The following is a 17,053-nucleotide window of genomic DNA, read 5'->3' as shown; positions in this document are numbered from 1 at the left end:
CATAAAGTATTTTTCCAGTCTGGATAAAATATCAAATTCCTTTTTATTAAATTTCCCTTTGATGTCTGAGTGATAAATTAACCAGGCATCCCAACGTGATTTCACCGGTTTTTCTTGCCTGAGATACTGTTTTAGGAATCACCTTGTTTTATACACAAACTAATATTTTTTGTGTTAAGGAAGTTCTGCAGCTTGCCAGTGAAATGTATTTCAGTGAGCTGTTTGCAAAGGAGAATCATTATGTTTTCTTTTACCTTTACCATCCTAATTAGTGTTTTCAACTGATAAATGTGAAGCTGTAAGTCCATCCGGTCCGTCAGCCAGGTACAGATCACGTTCATGGAGCTGCTGTACCATTGCTGAAAAAAAAGACAAAAGTTCTCCAGCCAACACATCACGGAGCATTTAAAGAACAGAGACGAAACAGGCCACGTGTGAGCACCCTGCTCTGTTCCAAGAGGAAAACAAAATGGTTAAAGAGAATTTGAGAGCACAGAGATCATGAACAGTAATTGACGCAAAAATCACGAGGTACCAGATCAGCCGAAAAGAGATCCGTTTGGACTTTGAATAGAAAACAGAACTCTTCCACTATACACACCTCATATACAATCGATTCATAAAGACCACCGTTTGCTCTTCTGATTCTCTTTTTTGTTGGTTCATTTTACTCAGTTGAGATTTAAGTCACTGTTTGTGTCCTAACGCCATTGCCTCGGGTGTCCACGACGATGGGGGCTTCTCCACTGAACCAATCGATGCCACGTGCTACTTACCTTTTGAAAAAATCCAGACCCTGTCTGCTTAGGACAATTCTAGGCGTCAGGCTGAGAGCCTGAGGAGTTTAGGGCAAAGTTTACCTACATTTACTCTAGAGGGGCATTCGGGTAAAGACAATGAAGGAGGGTTTCTCTTTAAGGGCCAAATTATACTCTGGGCAGCTTATGTGGCCTTACGTTGGCTGTGCAATCTGTTTTAATCTTAACACCAAAAAATTATGGAAGATGAGAGGAAAAAAAAACATCTACAAATGAGCTCATTTCAAGCTGTTGAAATCATACTTCCCCTTAAGGGGGTTAAATTTTGCTTCTTGTCTGTGAAAAATGCTTGAAGCTGTGTCACTTTAGACTGCCACCCCTGTGGGTGCACGGAGGTCTCTGGTGCGGTATAATTTGCAGTACTGCTCATATATTCATAAATCTCACTCGGAGACATATGAACTGTGTTATGAAGTGTCAGTACAAAAAAAAATCTAATCTTTTAAACTTCACCAGGTTTCATTACGCATTGCCGCTTATACCAAACAATTTACAAATAAAATGAAAAGGTGTGGATGGACCTATATATTATTTATAGGGCATGTATATGAACTGTGCGCAGAAAAGATGTAAAAAAAAAAGTGGTTAGAGAATTGAAACGCTGCATACTCTCCTGTTAACCAACACGCACACGCACACACGCACACGCACACCAGTGGAGATTTGAAAAGCATAAATAAAAACATGTTTCTGATGGTAACTCCACCCTTTCTCACCTAAAGATCATCCAAAATCAGTTTATGCCTAACACTCACAGTTTTTCCGAAGCCTTGTTTCTGACTTAATTTCTTTAAAAAAAAAAATTAATTTGGGTTTTTACTTGCAAGGTAGAACTGCCAAGTTTCACCTTGCAAGAAACGACACAGTCTCAGCCATGGCGTTCAGAAGCCCTCTTTGCAATCTTTCGTTCCTAGGCTCTTTCCTCATCAGAGCCAATTGTGGCTCTCCTTGGAGCCCAGCCGCAAACAGAGACCACACTACCCCAATCAAGGCAGCACTGCAGCCTCACAGCCAACTTCTGCTCTTTTAAAGATCACGGAGGCGAAACTGTCAGTTTCAGGAACCTTCTGTCCCTCCCCAAGGGAGCAGGAGGAGTGGGGTGGGGGGGGAGGGATTTTTTTTCTTGAGATCTGCAGTTCACTCCACGTAGGGAGCGGGTTTGCCCTGGTCAAGCTGCTTCAGGCATGGACAGGTTTTCCCCTCTAGGAGTGAGAACATTTCACTGAAACTTTTTTTTTGCGGGGGGGGGGGGGGGGGGGGCGGGGGGTTGTGATTATTTGGAGGTGTTTTTGGCACCTCCTGGCTTGGGATTCTGGAGCTCTTGATGTCATTGCATCTGGGTTTGTTAAGGGGCCAGGGACAGGAATATGACTAGGTCATGGGTGTTTCTATAGCCCTACTTTACTCTCAGCTGGGGGACCTCTTGTGTTTACCCCAGGCCTCAAATTCCATATTTACTGACTTATTCTGACATGAAATCTGGGGGCTCAAATAATCTATTTTGAGAGTCATGAGCAACGCCCCCTACCCCCGACTCCTACCTCCTGGGGTTGGAAAATGACCTTCAAAGGAACCTGGGTGACCTCCTGGCCAAACCTACAAGACCAGGACCCCACGATGAGTGCATCTCAGGGACACAAAAGAGGAATGTGGCACTCTGGCTTCTAGGCAGAGGTGGCATTTTGCTTTGCCTGTGACAACGGGCAAACCAGCGCTGGCTTCTATCACTGCCAGCAAGCCTTGTGCAACATGCCTTTTTTTCTTTGCTGAGAGATATGCCACCTTTCAGGGGAAAAAAATAACGAACTCCCCCCAGCCCCCATTTTATATAAGTAATTCCCATTCTTGTAAATGTCTTTTGGCTATTAAAAAATAAAAAGGGAAAGGTAGACTGCTATCAATACTCTTTCTCTGCTGTTGAAAGGGTAGGGCGGTAGGAAATGCATGTAGCGATGGATGGATCAGCGCATCACGCTCACAGATTCCCACCCCAGGAGAACAAGAAAGCCCTGGAACATCCATGCTTTTTCTCCTGGATCTCACATCTAGCAAAAGAAGTGTAAAAAATGTATGATGCCCCATTGGCTACACATTTCAAGAGGCAAAAGGGAGTAAGTCACGCCTTTCCAAACCTTATGCTCAGTAGATGAAATTGGAGGCACTCTTGGATGAAGCACAGCGCTAACTTGGTTTTCCAGAAAGGCGCTTAAAGGCACTTGGATGTTGGAGAAAGCAGGAGTCACTGCCTTCTAGAACTTTAAAACATTAGAGGTGAAGGGGATCTTCCACAGAGCTCCTCCTTTGTAGAGGAGGAAACAAAGGCCCAGAGAGGTGAAGTGACTTGCCCAAGGTCACACAGCTAGTGAGTCCAGAAATGGCAGTTTCCCAGGATTAGGCACTGGAGTGAAAAAGCTGATCACCTAATGACTCCTCCCTAGGAGGGTGTAATAATGCACTGGACACGAGAGCTGATCTTGTGTATCACTTCCCAACTGTGCATTCGGGGGTATCACACTGATATCTAGAAATAGGCCTTAGTGGGGGTTTTTACCCTATGGAAATTGGCAAATGCCACAAACCAGGGCATTCTCCCTTCCAGAAAGCCAGTTGTTATAACAGTCAGTTCACAGTGCTTATTAATCAGGTTTGCTTTATTTGAGATCGATGCTAATACAGTAGATTTGTTATGATTCTTCAAAAGAGGAAATTCATCAAACATTTTAAGTTCTCCCCACTTTGTTTTGTCTCTGGTTCAGATATGCCTTTTCCAGAGACAGCCTGATACCTGGGCACTAAAATTTGGTAAAATGCACTCTAAACCCTTAGAAATAAAAATTGTGAGCTGATGACATATACTAAGTATTTAAGCATACTCACGACTCCTTTGCTGCCTGCCCTTAATTCAGGTATATTAAATGGAAACTTTCTACATAAGGTTACTTTAAGCCTAAAAAAGCCCTAGAGAAATAAAATCCCCAGTACCCTGGGTACCTCTAAAGTATGTTCTCTGGGGATAATTCTGTGAAGGTGTTAGAGTTGGAAGCCAAAAGGACGCCCCTCATAGCTCTGGCCTGCAGGAACTTCTTGGGTAGTTAAAATCACCTGAAACTAACATGACATTGTAAATCGACTACACTTCAATAAAAAATTTTTTTTTCATTGAATGCAAAAAAAGAGAACCTGGAAGGTTGATCTAAAACGGTGCCATTTAATTCTTTCCTTCCCTCCCTTCCCTCCCTCGCTCCCTCCCTCCCTTTCTTCCATCATAGTTGTTGAGAGCACAGGCCTTACCTCTCTTTTGCCTAGGTTTGCGATCTTGGGCAAGTTACTTATATTCTCAGAGACTCATTTTCTCAGTCAGAAAATGGGAATTAATCAGCCTTTCATAGGCTTTTTGATACTAAATGAATTAATGTTAATAAAGCTCACATCACAGTACTTGGCACATAATAAGGCCTCAATATATGTTAGCTACTACCAAGACCACCACCACCACCAGCATCGTCACAATTCTCACATCACCGTCACCACCACCATCTTCGTCATCATCACCATTAACACCACCTCTCTCCTCTTTTTCTCTCTCTTTCTCAACCCAAGAAATACCACAAAACAAGGAAGAAAGCAGAGCAAGTGACCAGAGAAAGGCATGCAATGGTGGAAGAAATTATTCCTATTGGAATATCTCTGGAATCATATGCAAGTCTTACAGGACACATGACTAGCTCAAAGTAATTCCACTGTAAAGTTGTTTGTGTTAGATCATCACCCAAACCTAGAAAACCATCCTGGGTGCATTCTACACATTTAAAACTATACTGACCTAGATTTATACACTGGATTCAAAGGATTCAGGACAAATAACGAGTGATTTTTCTAACCCTGTGTGGATAAAATTACAGCTTCGCTTGGGCTGGCTACTTATTAGCTGGATAAACTCAAGCAAGCTACTTAACTTTCCGACCCTAGTCTTCTCTTGGGGTTAACACTACTTCATAGGATTACTGTGAGTGTTAAAAGAGATAATTATGTAAAGTGCCTAGCATAGTGACTGTCACATAGTGGGCACTCAATAAAATTTAGCCTGTGCTGTTATTTATTTTTTTTTAATTAATTAATTTATTTAGGGCTGTGTTGGGTCTTCGTTTCTGTGCGAGGGCTTTCTCTAGTTGTGGCAAGCGGGGGCCACTCCTCGTTGCGGTGCGCGGGCCTCTCACTATTGCGGCCTCTCTCGTCGCGCAGCACAGGCTCCAGACGCGCAGGCTCAGCAGTTCTGGCTCACGGGCCTAGTTGCTCCGTGGCATGTGGGATCTTCCCGGACCAGGGCTCGAACCCGTGTCCCCTGCATTAACAGGCAGATTCTCAACCACTGTGCCACCAGGGAAGCCCCCTGTGCTGTTATTATTACTCTCAAAAACATAACAGGTATCCTTGTAATATACCGTACAGAAGAATTTTCTTGATCCATTTCCAGTAGAAATTAACTTGCCGATAATCGGGCCACACATTCTGCCCTGCAACTACACTGACTTCATGCAGAAGAATCGTTATACGCAACATGTCTCTCTGTCATGTAGGGGCTCACTACAGCTAGGACTGGGGTGAGGCGGGTGAGGCAGGATCTTGCAAGTGCAGGATCGGATTCTGCCTTTAATGAACATTTTAGTATTTTGTTCATCACGGATTTTTGCATTCATTTTGATTTTTTTAACATATTAAAATATGTATTTGATTACTATATTTTCTGGCTCCTCCTTAAATTTTGCAACTGAGAAGTGAATCATTCACCTCTCCCTAGTCCCCCAGGCTTGGGTTCAGTTTCCCCTGGGAACTTTATCCTTGGGAAGTGCTGCAGGATTGTGAGACAGGATGAATACTGCACACCTCACGGGACACTATAGGGTTCCCAGAAAACGGACTTTCACTTGGATTTGGATAATCCCTCATCAGCAGGATAGAGTGTTCCTCCAGTGATTGCTGCTGCCTTTATGCCTCTGTCACCACAGCCACCTAGATGAGTCTAAATTCCCTACTCCCACCCCTATCTTGATGTTAATTCAACGTCCTAAAGGGACCTTACTGTTAATGATTCATTTGTTTTTGGAGCCAGCCACATCGCATACCTGAGTGGCAACGAAAACAAGGGACAGAGGCTGAAAAGGAGACAGAACCACTGGATGTGTTTCCATACTCATTAATTACAAGGGTAACATACCCGCGTAACTTACACAACCCCCCATCAGACAATACCATTCCACAGGACTTTATAGAGTCTCAGTTTTTAACAAAGTCCTATTTTGTACAGGATTCCTAATACACACATACATACACATTCACAAAAGTAATAAAAATAGTTACCTGCTCATTGAATACCGAGTCCTTACAATGTACAAGCACTGTGAAGAGCACTCCACAAGCATTGTATAATTTCATCATCGAGTTGAACTCTTAAGAGTATCTATAAGGGGAGGGATGGACTGGGAGTTTGGGGTTGGCAGATACAAACTATTACATATAGAATGGATGGACAACAAGGTCCCACTGTAGAGCACAGGGAACTATATTCAATGTCCTGGGATAAATCATAATGGAAAAGAATATAAAAAAGAATGTGTGTGTGTGTGTGTATGTGTGTGTGTGTGTGTGTGTGTGTGTGTGTGTGTGTGTGTATAAAACTGAGTCACTGCTGTTACAGTGCAAATTAACACAACATTGTAAATCAACTATACTTCAATAAAAATAAAATTAAAAACAAAACAAACAATAGAGTTTCAATATTATAACAGCCCGTTTTGTAGATGAGAAAAAGGGGCATAGGTAAGTTAAATAAGTAGCCTGTGGTCACACAACTAGTAAGCAGTGGGACAGGCTTCAAGTTGGTTATTTACCACTGCATCTGTATGAGCTGTCACATTCAGCTCAATAATTTTAAAAAGCAATGGCTTGTTTATATAGAAACAGCTCTAGTTTCCAGGTGCCTTTTCAGCAAAGTCATTCAGCTCTGAACTTCTCAAAGGACAAGTGTATGGGTAGGATAATGCTCTTGGATCTGTCTCCCTCAGAGCCCAAGCTTGGCCTGGTGTTGAAAAGATTCTACTTTTTTATGAGCTTAGAAAGTCACTAGGCAGAGGGAGGGGAGTCAGGGGTTTTCCCACGGAAAACCACTCAACAGCCTTAAAGAACTAATGGATGAGAGACAATCATTGCTGACTCTTTTTATTTATTTATTTATTTTTTTTTGCGGTATGCGGGCCTCTCACTGTTGTGGCCTCTCCCATTGCGGAGCACAGGCTCCGGACGCGCAGGCTCAGTGGCCATGGCGCATGGGCCCAGCAGCTCCGCGGCATGTGGGATCTTCCCGGACCGGGACACGAACCAGTGTCCCCTGCATCGGCAGGCGGACTCTCAACCACTGCGCCACCAGGGAAGCCCCATTGCTGACTCTTAAGGGAAATGATTAGAAAGTTGGATGGGGACGAGAGGTGCCACTTCTTAGGTAGCATCAATGTATTTATTAATCAGAAAATATATTTATTATATAATATGCATATTCTGTTTTACTTAGAAATACTTTAAAACTTAGAAAAGTTGTAAAAATAAAGTAGTATAAATGATACCCATATACCCTTTACCCAGATTCACCTATTGTTAACATTTTACCGCATTTGTTTATTGTTTGAAAATATATATATATATATATTCCAACATATATATATATATGGTTTTTAAATTAAAACAATTTTTTTATTGGAGTATAGTTGATTTACAATGTTGTGTTAGCATCAACGTATTTTTAATTTCCCCCGTAGCCCTACCTAATCTCTTCTTACTTTCTCTTCGGTTGGTAACTCAGCAATTGCTACTAAAAGAAAATTCTCACTGTGGGTAGTTTGAGTTTTCAATCAGAAATACAACTAGAAATATTGCCTTGGTCACAATGAATTGAACTTTCCTAACAGAGTTTTGGAGATACAGAAGTTATGACATTGATAAAAATTTCATTTCTGAAAAATTATCCATTATAAGTTTTAACATTTTCTGTGAACAGGGAGAGTAAAATAGAACCTTGGGGAAATTCAGTTTCATGTGTAATTAAAGATGTCACCAGAAGTGCTAGAAGAGAAATTTTAGGCAGAGTCACAAATCCAATGAAAATAGTTTAGTGCAAAACTCAGTTCTTCCTGTGTTGCTTTTTTCTTTAAAGAAACATTTTATTGAAGTCTAACATGCGTATACTGCAGTGTGTCACTTTTAGCAAAACACACGCACATACACACACCTTCTGAACAAGACATGCTGCCCCGTGCCCACAACGGAAGGTAATATTTAGTCCAATATAGTGAAAATGAGCTTTTAGAAAATTTGGTATTTCACCTAAGGACCAATAACTGCACCATGCACAAACACACATCTTCACACACTTTCTTTGATTAAAAACTGTGACTCAGGGACTTACCTGGTGGCGCAATGGTTGGGAGTCCACCTGCAAATGCAGCGACACAGGTTCGAGCCCTGGTCCGGAGGATCCCACATGCTGCAGAGCAACTAAGCCCATGCACCACGACTACCTGAGCCTGCGCTCTAGAGCCTGTGAGCCACAACTACTGAAGCCTGCGCGCCTAAAGCCCATGCTCCGCAACAAGAGAAGCCACCGCAGTGAGAAGCCCATGCACCGCAACGAAGAGTAGCCCCCTCTCGCCTCAACTAGAGAAAGCTCGAGTGCAGCAATGAAGACCCAACGCAGCCAAAATAAATAAATAAATTTATAAAAAACAAAACCTGTGACTCAGTCCAATACATCCTGAGCATGAATGATAGTTGAAATTCACAAGGACCTGAGTCTTATGGTTGGCTTATTTGCAAATATATATTTCCTTTGAAACTGGCACGTTCATGCTATATATGCCAGGGAGGCAAAGCTCTCAACGCCTGGGCAGTTCATGACTGAAGTGTAAATAGTTGAGTCTTTATTATCACCTGTAGTCTTGCTTCACAGATGAGGAAACCTGAGGCTCAGAGAAGTAAGGTGTTCTAGCAGCTAGCAAGAGATGGAACCTGGACTCAAGAGGCTGAGAGGCAGTACAGCCTAGTGGCTAGGAGAATAGACTTGAATCAGGCCTGTCCTGTGTTTGAATCTTGATAAATCCCTTAACCTCCCTGTGCCTCAGTTTTCTCATCTGCTAAATGGGGATGATAATAAAACCATTTAGGGTTGTTGTGGGATTAAATGAGTTAATATGTGTGGTGTGCTTACAATAGCGCCGGGCACATACTGAGTGTTACCTGTTACTATCTTAGCCCCGCTATCCTACCCTGCTTCACGAATAAGAAAGAGTATCTCCCTAAGTGCGAGCTCTTCAAGGTTGTGCAAAGCTTTCTAAGCAGCTTCCATTCTTCAAAAAAGATCTGAGCAAAAAGGTAATTGTAACCTCTTGGTAACCAACCTGAATTTCTGGACTGAAGAAACACAGTGAAACCTGAAGATTTTGATCTCCTCTTTGGAAAGTACCCTTTCTCCAGCTCAACACAGCCACACAGCAGAGAAACTGCCTCAGCACCTTGCCTCGACTGTCTAATGAAGAAAGGACATTTTATTTGTTGGCAAGGGGGCAAAGAGGAAGATAATACTTTGACCACACCCATGTGACTAAGTTCTTCATTTTGCTTTTTGTGACAAAAGTGGGTTATTATTAGTTAGGGGGAAAAAACCCCACAAACCTATGTAAATGGCTGTATTGAAATACTGTAATGAAATCTTTTACATTTGAAACTTTCAATGCATATTTCTTCCTTACAATTTGGGTAATTTAAGAGCATGTGAAAAACTTCATCAGGGGTTTCTCCACGCTTCTACCAAAGTCCCCACAGCGTCCATTAGCCTGAGCTGCAATTCCACAGCTTCACAGATCTCTTTAGGGCTAAGGATCACCAGGGACCTGGTTGTATTTGGTGTTCTAATCCGGATTCAGAGAGGGCTTGACAAAGAAACCTTGGCATGTTCAAGACATCTGTGCCAAGTGGGCACAAACGAAAGACTGCACGCGCAAGTTTCAGGGTTTGTCAGAGCTCCCCAAGGGAGCTGATATGCCTTTCTAAGGGGGCATATCATCTGAGTACCTTAAAAAATGGATACGCAGTTGAAAGATGCAATCTTTTGCCTTACTTGAGTGTTACTGTAATTCAGGATATGATCCACCAAAACAATTGCTCCTAGAAATGGGTATTTCCAGTCACAGCTTCAGGACGCCCAGCGAAAAGCACAAAGACACCGAAGATAACCGACACCAAAATCAGAGGGTATAGATAATCAGAATAACCTTCCAGGGTATCTCAAGTGTCCCTTTTAGTAGAGGCTGGGTTTTTTTTAAAAAACATTAATTCTCTGGTTGCCTAAAAACCATTTCATTGAAATCTTTATGAAGCTGTCTTAGTGCCGTGGCTTTTCAAGGTTCTAAACTCTGGATCGCATCCCCCTGAAAGTCTGATGCAATCAACACTGAGGAGGAAGTCAGAGGCTCCTTGCTGAAACCGTGGCTCCAGAGACTGTGGTAATCTACAACCTGGTGTGAAAAGCACCCACAACTCCTTGCCTTTAGCTTCTTCTCATAAGGAAGAGGTAGTGCAAACGAAATAATTTTTTTAAAAACTTTGATTTAAATTGCTACTGCGTAAAATGTTTGCTTCTTCTATAGGAACGTGTAGAATTTCACATTTGGGAGCTGTTTTATTTTATTTTATTATTTTTTTTTTTTAGCAATTTTATTTTTAACCTCCTTAGAAAGAGCCTAAATGATACCTTAATATTCTTTTACTAAAATAAGCAGTTATCTCTTCAAGACGAAATTTCAACTCTCTAAACCCGGAGAAATATGAAATATGGAGGAATATCCAGCAACAAGTGTCTTTAGCAATGATATTTCAAATGGATGATCAAAATGATGACTGCGTATTTGGAGTCCTGATTTAATGCATTGCAGCCTTCTAACCAAGTCATTACTATCACTTTTAGGTGCCTGGGAGAAAATACAAGGGAAGTAAGAGTCCTGAAGGATCCTTTCTGAAAGTAAATCAAGCAGGAGAGTTTAATACAAAGCTTAGCTTATACAGGCTATACCGGGGTCTCTCTCTCTCTGGAAGGCACATTCTCTGTTTTTGTTTGTTTGTTTGTTTTTTTAATGGTTTGAGGAAGTTGTTGACAATCTCAGTAAGCTTTCCAAGCTACCCAAAGCCAGACCAGAAACAAGTTCGTCGCTTCTGAATCAATCAGACTGTATGAAATCCAAGAAGTAACAAATCCCCTTGTATCCTGCCCAATATGTCTCAATATGGTGGATGGTCACCTGCAAGGAGATGTGATAATATCCAAAAGGCTTGCTTTCCTAATACTCCTAAGATATTGCTGGAAAGTTTACCACCTCTGAATGAGAAAACTAAGTCAAAGATCAACGGATAGATATTTTCCTAAAGACAGAAAGGCAAAGGATGGGAAAGCAGAGGCACGAAAGTGAATTTTCAACTGCGAACGCGATCTCAACTTACACTCAGATACCGTTCTTCCACCATTTCCACAACCTGAGTATGTGCTGTTATAAAAAGATGGAGATCCAGCAATTCCACTTGTGAGCACAGATGCAAAGAAACTGAAAGCAGGATCTTGAAGAGATATCTGCACACCCATGTTCAGAGCAGCGATATTTGCAACAGCTAAAAGGCAGAAGCAACCCAAGTGTCTATTGACAGATGAATGGATAAACAAAAGGTGGTATCTATACACGATGGAACATTATTCAGCCTTAAAAAGGAAGGAAATCCTGTCACATGCCATCACATGGAGGAACCTTGAGGATATTACGCTAAGTAAAATAAGCCACTGAAAAAGACAAATATTATATGATTCCACTTACATAAGGTGTCTAGAATAGTCAAATTCATAGAACAAAGAACGGTGGTTGCCAGGGGGTGGGGTGGAGGAAATGCGGAGTTACTGTTTAATGGCTATAGAGTTTCAGTTTTGCAAGAGTTCTAGAAAGTGGTTGCACAACAGTGTAACTTAACTCCACCGAACCGCACCCTTTGAAATGGTTAACCTGATCATCGATTTTACGTTATGCTTGCTTTACCACAATCAAAACAAAAGAAGGGAAATGCAAAATTGCTCCCTTACTGAATAGGAAACTTTGCTAAAGAAAGCACGGCTAGGTAGCAAGGTACATATTCTAATCTGGAACACCCAACCGCATTTCACAAAAAGCCAAAAAATGACGTGCATGAGGAACAGGGGCATTTCATCTAATCCCAGGGCTGAGACAATTTCTCAAGGCCGAGTTCTGCGACTGCAGAACAAAGAACATATCTGGTAGCATTTGCTCAGTCACTTATTGGGTTTATTTAAAACATGCCACGGGGCCAACATTTCTAAATCTGTGAAAGAGAATTAAATGAAGCCCAGAGATGAGAAACTGAGAATCCTCATGGAGGATTGGGTCCAAACAACAAGAAAGGATGCATTTTTCACACTGCGTGATGCGTCACCTCATATGTTTTCACGGAGACTCCCCCATCCCCTTCCCGCCCCTGATGTTCCACGCACAGATTTGATCAAGCAGCACTCAGCCCTGAGACCCCGGTTCCCTCTGCCCAAAAGGCAGCGGCTCCCCCATGCAGAATCACTCCCCCACCCTACCCCGCAACAGACTTATTAAGGTTTGGAATGTGTGTTCAGGAAGCCCCTATTTTAGGAAACAATTAAGTAGAATTAGGCTAATAAAGCGAGGCAGGCAAAGCTTTTGCCCTTTGCTGAGAAATAACTCCTACATGGAACAGTTATGCTAATAAAAATCATGTATTCTTAAATGCCTCCAAATGATCTTTGCACCCAGCTCAGCAATTAACACTGCCCCACGGAGGAGCATTTATTCCCCAGGCTAAGGAGGATTAATCTCCGTGTTTGCTCGACCAATGTCTTCCTTTGGTGAAAATACAGTATGAGGCTTTTTGGGCTGGAAACAGAAATTTCTGATTTCTGCAAGCGGGAATTTCACAGGAGGCTTAATTCCTTTCTCATCTTAGAGGGTGGCAAGGTAGACAAGGAAGGGCTGGATGCCCCCTTCCAGGCCCACATGGAGGCCCATGCCAAAGACCTTCTTGGGCCTATCCTTGACCCCGAGGGAGGATGGGAAGACCTTACTTCGGGTAGCCTGGCTTCATCTACTGACGGGACGCTCACCCCCAAATCTCCAATCCCACTCTCCTTCTCACAGTAGCCATTAAAGGGCCTTCTTCTGGGCCAGGAGCTACAGATTTCCCACCTCCAAGCCTGGGCAGGAAGTGACCGCTGGGCAAAAGGGGGACACAGACCCTCCCGTTGGACGCTTTGTCTCCTTGACAACACCCCAGCTGGTGGCCCGAGGAACAGACTTAATTCTTTTCTTTCTCTGCCCACCCTCCCTTCCCCATACTTCTTTCCCTCTTTCTCTAGATGCAAACGTACGACATCCAACATAAAGTTGCCGAAATAGCAATCTTGTCTCTGAATATATAAATCGCAAAATTGATATGAATAAATCTGCAAGTAGCACACTGATTGTGGCACATTTCATCAAAAAACGGCGCTCGGTTGCTCGGTGGCTGGGGAGGGAGGTGGTGTCATTACACATACAGAAAAACATCTGCAAACTCCCAGCTTCTTTACTTAGAACTGAATGGAGGCATGACCTCCTGTTCCTTGCCATGAACCCTGAGTTCACACTCATATTTTACATGTTACAGGAAGCCACAGCTCGCCCCAGGGGCGCTGCAAACAGACACGCAGAAGCCAGATGTAGTCCCCCCACCCCCAGCTCCTTAATGCACCTGAAGAAGCCGGCAACTCGACATTCAAAAGCTGACATGCTAGTAGCTTAAGGTCACTTCAGATTTTGTAAAGCGGAGGACAAAACCAGGAATGCTTCTAGGGCTGGGCTGTCAGCGGGGAGGCGGAGGGATTACAAGAAACCTGTGACTCTGCCTCTTTCTGCCTTTGCTGGTAGTTTTTTTGTGTGTGAACAAGTGCCATACAACAGATTGAGCCTCCTATAAAGGCCTGAGACTGTGCAAGGGCCTCCCGCTGGGCCTCAGCTGTGCTTGCAATTAGCAGTAGGCACGGAGTGATTATTGTTGGGGTAGCGGATGGCAATGCGAAGAGACAAGTTTTATGGGGGAAGTTGGGAGTGGGGATGCTCGGCAAGTTTCTCTTTCTTTCTTTCTTTTTTTTTCTTGTTCTGCAAAAACCCGTCCTTGGGCGGCTGCAACCTCCCGTTGCAGTGAAAGGTACTTCCCCCCCCCCCCCCCCACCCCGTCATTCAAAAGAGCCTGAACAAAATTGGTGAAAGAATATTTTTTCTCGGTGCTTCAGAATGCAGGTTTTCTAGGTCAGAGCTTCCTGGCTGCCCTATTTAATGTCAGAAATACCCATTTGCCTCAAATTAGCAGAGATCTGGGAGCTGAGGGCAGGAGATTAAGCATACAAAATTACTCAGCAGGTGACGGTGGGGTGGATTTGAGGGTTGAGAAGTCTTTAAAACTGACTACAAGACATTATATACTTCTGACAAAAGAACATAGTAATCCTACCTGCTTGCTTTAACCACTGCTGTTTGCCTATTATTATGTGCTTTAATGCTCATGAGAGCAAAACTAGTGCTCTGATACTACTCAATTACCATAGTAACTCACACCAGTGACCTCTTATCTCAAGGCTCCCAGCCCAGCTGAACCAGTCCAAAGAGTTTGTGTCTTTTTATTTATTTAAACGGTGACATATACTTGGACTGGAAAGCTCCAGAGGGAGGCTACTCCTCTCTTTGTCCAAGATCAGAACTTGTTCTGAAATTTTGAGCAAGGCCTTTTCACCTTTGGAATCCAAGGTGGTTCTGAAGTTTATGGATTGGAGGCTGTGGGACGACTTCAAAAACATCATGAAGACACAGAACAGTGCCCAATAACAAGAAAAGAACATGTGTGCATCAAAGACCAGCAGCCTCCCAGAGGCACAGAAAGTCATGTTCCCCACTTGGGCCTCCAGCTCTCCTCTCCAAAGTTTGGGAGGTGGAAAATGGGAGCCTCTTACTGGGGAACATTGGCTATTTTATCCTATCAGTGGGGCTAAATGCAGACAGGACAAAGCAACTACCCAGAGGGACTTAATCTCAAGTTTTTAATTTAAAAGGAAATAAAAGTGATACTAGCATTAACATTTTCCAGCTTTTCATTTTTTCCCCTGGCCTGTGGATGTCTTTGTGATGCATATATGCATACGGTATACTCTGTCTGAATACTACTGGTGATACAGACTCATAGGGTTACATTAACATATTAAACGCTCTGACAAGTCCTGTAGTAAAGAAACCCACTGAACTTTGCTTCCTATTTTCCAGCTGTATTTGACTATAGAACCACTTGCCATGAGCCTCCTAGTAACAGCTTTCAGGGTACTAACGTTCCATTGAATCCACTTTGGAAAAAAATTCTATAGTGACATTACTAATAAAAATGAACAATAACAGTAGTAAAAAATAATGAGAGTAAACATTTAGTGAGCACTTTTTATGCGCCAGGCACTATTCTAAGCAGTTTATATGGATTAAACTCATTTAATTCTTCTAACAACTCCAGGAGATAGATACTTTTTAAATCCTATTTTACACTTCTCTAGCATCATATTTATATGAATTCATTCTCCACGAAAAAGAGAGAAAAGGAGATGTAATCCATACGTAATAAATCGGCTTTTAATGTTCATTCTACTTTTCCTGCTTCTGACTCTCCAGAGATCCTGAAGCCTGTGAGCTCCCCAAATACATGTTTTTTTTCCTATAACTCCAGGCCCGATTTGATAACAAGTTAAATGAGGAGCGAGGCATGACTCCCTGCAAAATCCTTCCACCTTTGAACCTAAGGTACCCAAATAGAGAAATATACCTTTCTCCTCTGTCTCTTTTGATTAGTCTCCAAAGCCCTGCTGTCCTGAAAGAAAGAATCCAATTTAGGTATCAAAATTAGATCTGTGCTTGCCTGTACACAACATGAAAACTGCTGGACATCTGAGTAATTGAATAAAAATGTAACTAGTAAAAAAAATAAAATAAAATGTAACTAGTGGTCAAGCCCTGAATGAAAGATGGAACATGGGCCCAACACCAGCTGTTCTAACACCCCCTGGCTGACCAGCGGGACCTATCACAGCAAATCAGGACACACTCGTATTTGGGACTTTTGTTAACTAGATGAGTTTTTTTTTAGCAAATGTCAGAAGCTGATACCTACCTTTTGGCAAACTGTGATATTTAAGGGAAAAAGAAAAAGCTCTCTTATGTACCTGGATTTTCTCAGACTATTTCGTTCTCCAAGAGATGTAAATAATGAGCCCAACGTGATTAATCCCCAGTCGGCTTCTAACCAGGCCTTGTCTGCTGCCTGGGCTGCCCAGGGCAGGTGTGCAGTTTGGACATGAACAAACTCACCACGGTTAACAATACCTTTTTCTGGGGCCTATTTTTCTCTGGATATGTTGGGGATTTAGTCCTGGGCCTCCCTGTGCATTGAGAAAATGGACCCCCATGCCTTTAGCCTCCGTCCTCTCAAAGGAACCTACTGTTTTGAGAAAATGTATAGTTACAATCCAAATTCACACTTTCAAGTCATCTCAATCCCTTAAAGCTCAATTATGTTGAAAACGAAATTCTGGTTGTGGTGGCACATCTTACCACCTATTATCCGTGTGAGAAGGGTGAATAATTTATCTGAAAACTATTCTCTGATACGCATACAAGGGCTTCAGAGGGAGGAGAGAGATTCATCCTACGAACTGAGATCAGATTATTCACGAACAGCATCTGCCCACCCCCCGACTGCTTCTTAGTACGGGAGTGCATTGAGAGTTAACTGCATTAATTCACAAGCAGATTGACGTAAGCAACGGAATGAGAAATTTGCATACCATATAGAAATGATTATAGAAATCATACTCTAAAGATAAGGATTGTAACTCACGTACCGAACGGAAGATAAAGCGGGTGCCAAACTTTGTCTTTTTAAAACAGGGTTGGTTTAATCACATTAGGGGCTAATTTCATAATTTGCACATATTAAACTTTCTCTAAAGTCCTGACTCATGAGAGTTTTGTAAGTCAAAGTTGAAGCTCTTAGGCAGGAAAATTTGCATTGACTTCAGGGAGTTTTTATTCTGGGCAAGGTTG

At 42.4% G+C, this 17,053-nt stretch overlaps 1 protein-coding gene across 2 annotated transcripts in view; it reads right to left on the bottom strand.

Annotated features, from left to right (window-relative positions):
• CADPS (calcium dependent secretion activator) overlaps positions 1 to 17,053 on the bottom strand; it is a 478,794-nt gene that overhangs the window by 3,901 nt on the left and 457,840 nt on the right. For both annotated transcript variants that reach the window (XM_032650169.1, XM_032650170.1), the window contains one exon: positions 255 to 359. In XM_032650169.1, coding sequence (XP_032506060.1) covers positions 255 to 359 — 105 coding nt within the window. The remainder of the gene's footprint in view (positions 1 to 254; positions 360 to 17,053) is intronic.

Source organism: Phocoena sinus, chromosome 11, assembly GCF_008692025.1.
Source record: "Phocoena sinus isolate mPhoSin1 chromosome 11, mPhoSin1.pri, whole genome shotgun sequence".
Taxonomy (NCBI): Eukaryota; Metazoa; Chordata; class Mammalia; order Artiodactyla; family Phocoenidae; genus Phocoena; species Phocoena sinus.
The sequence above is the reverse complement of the archived record's forward strand: the minus strand, read 5'-3'. Positions and strand labels throughout refer to the sequence as shown.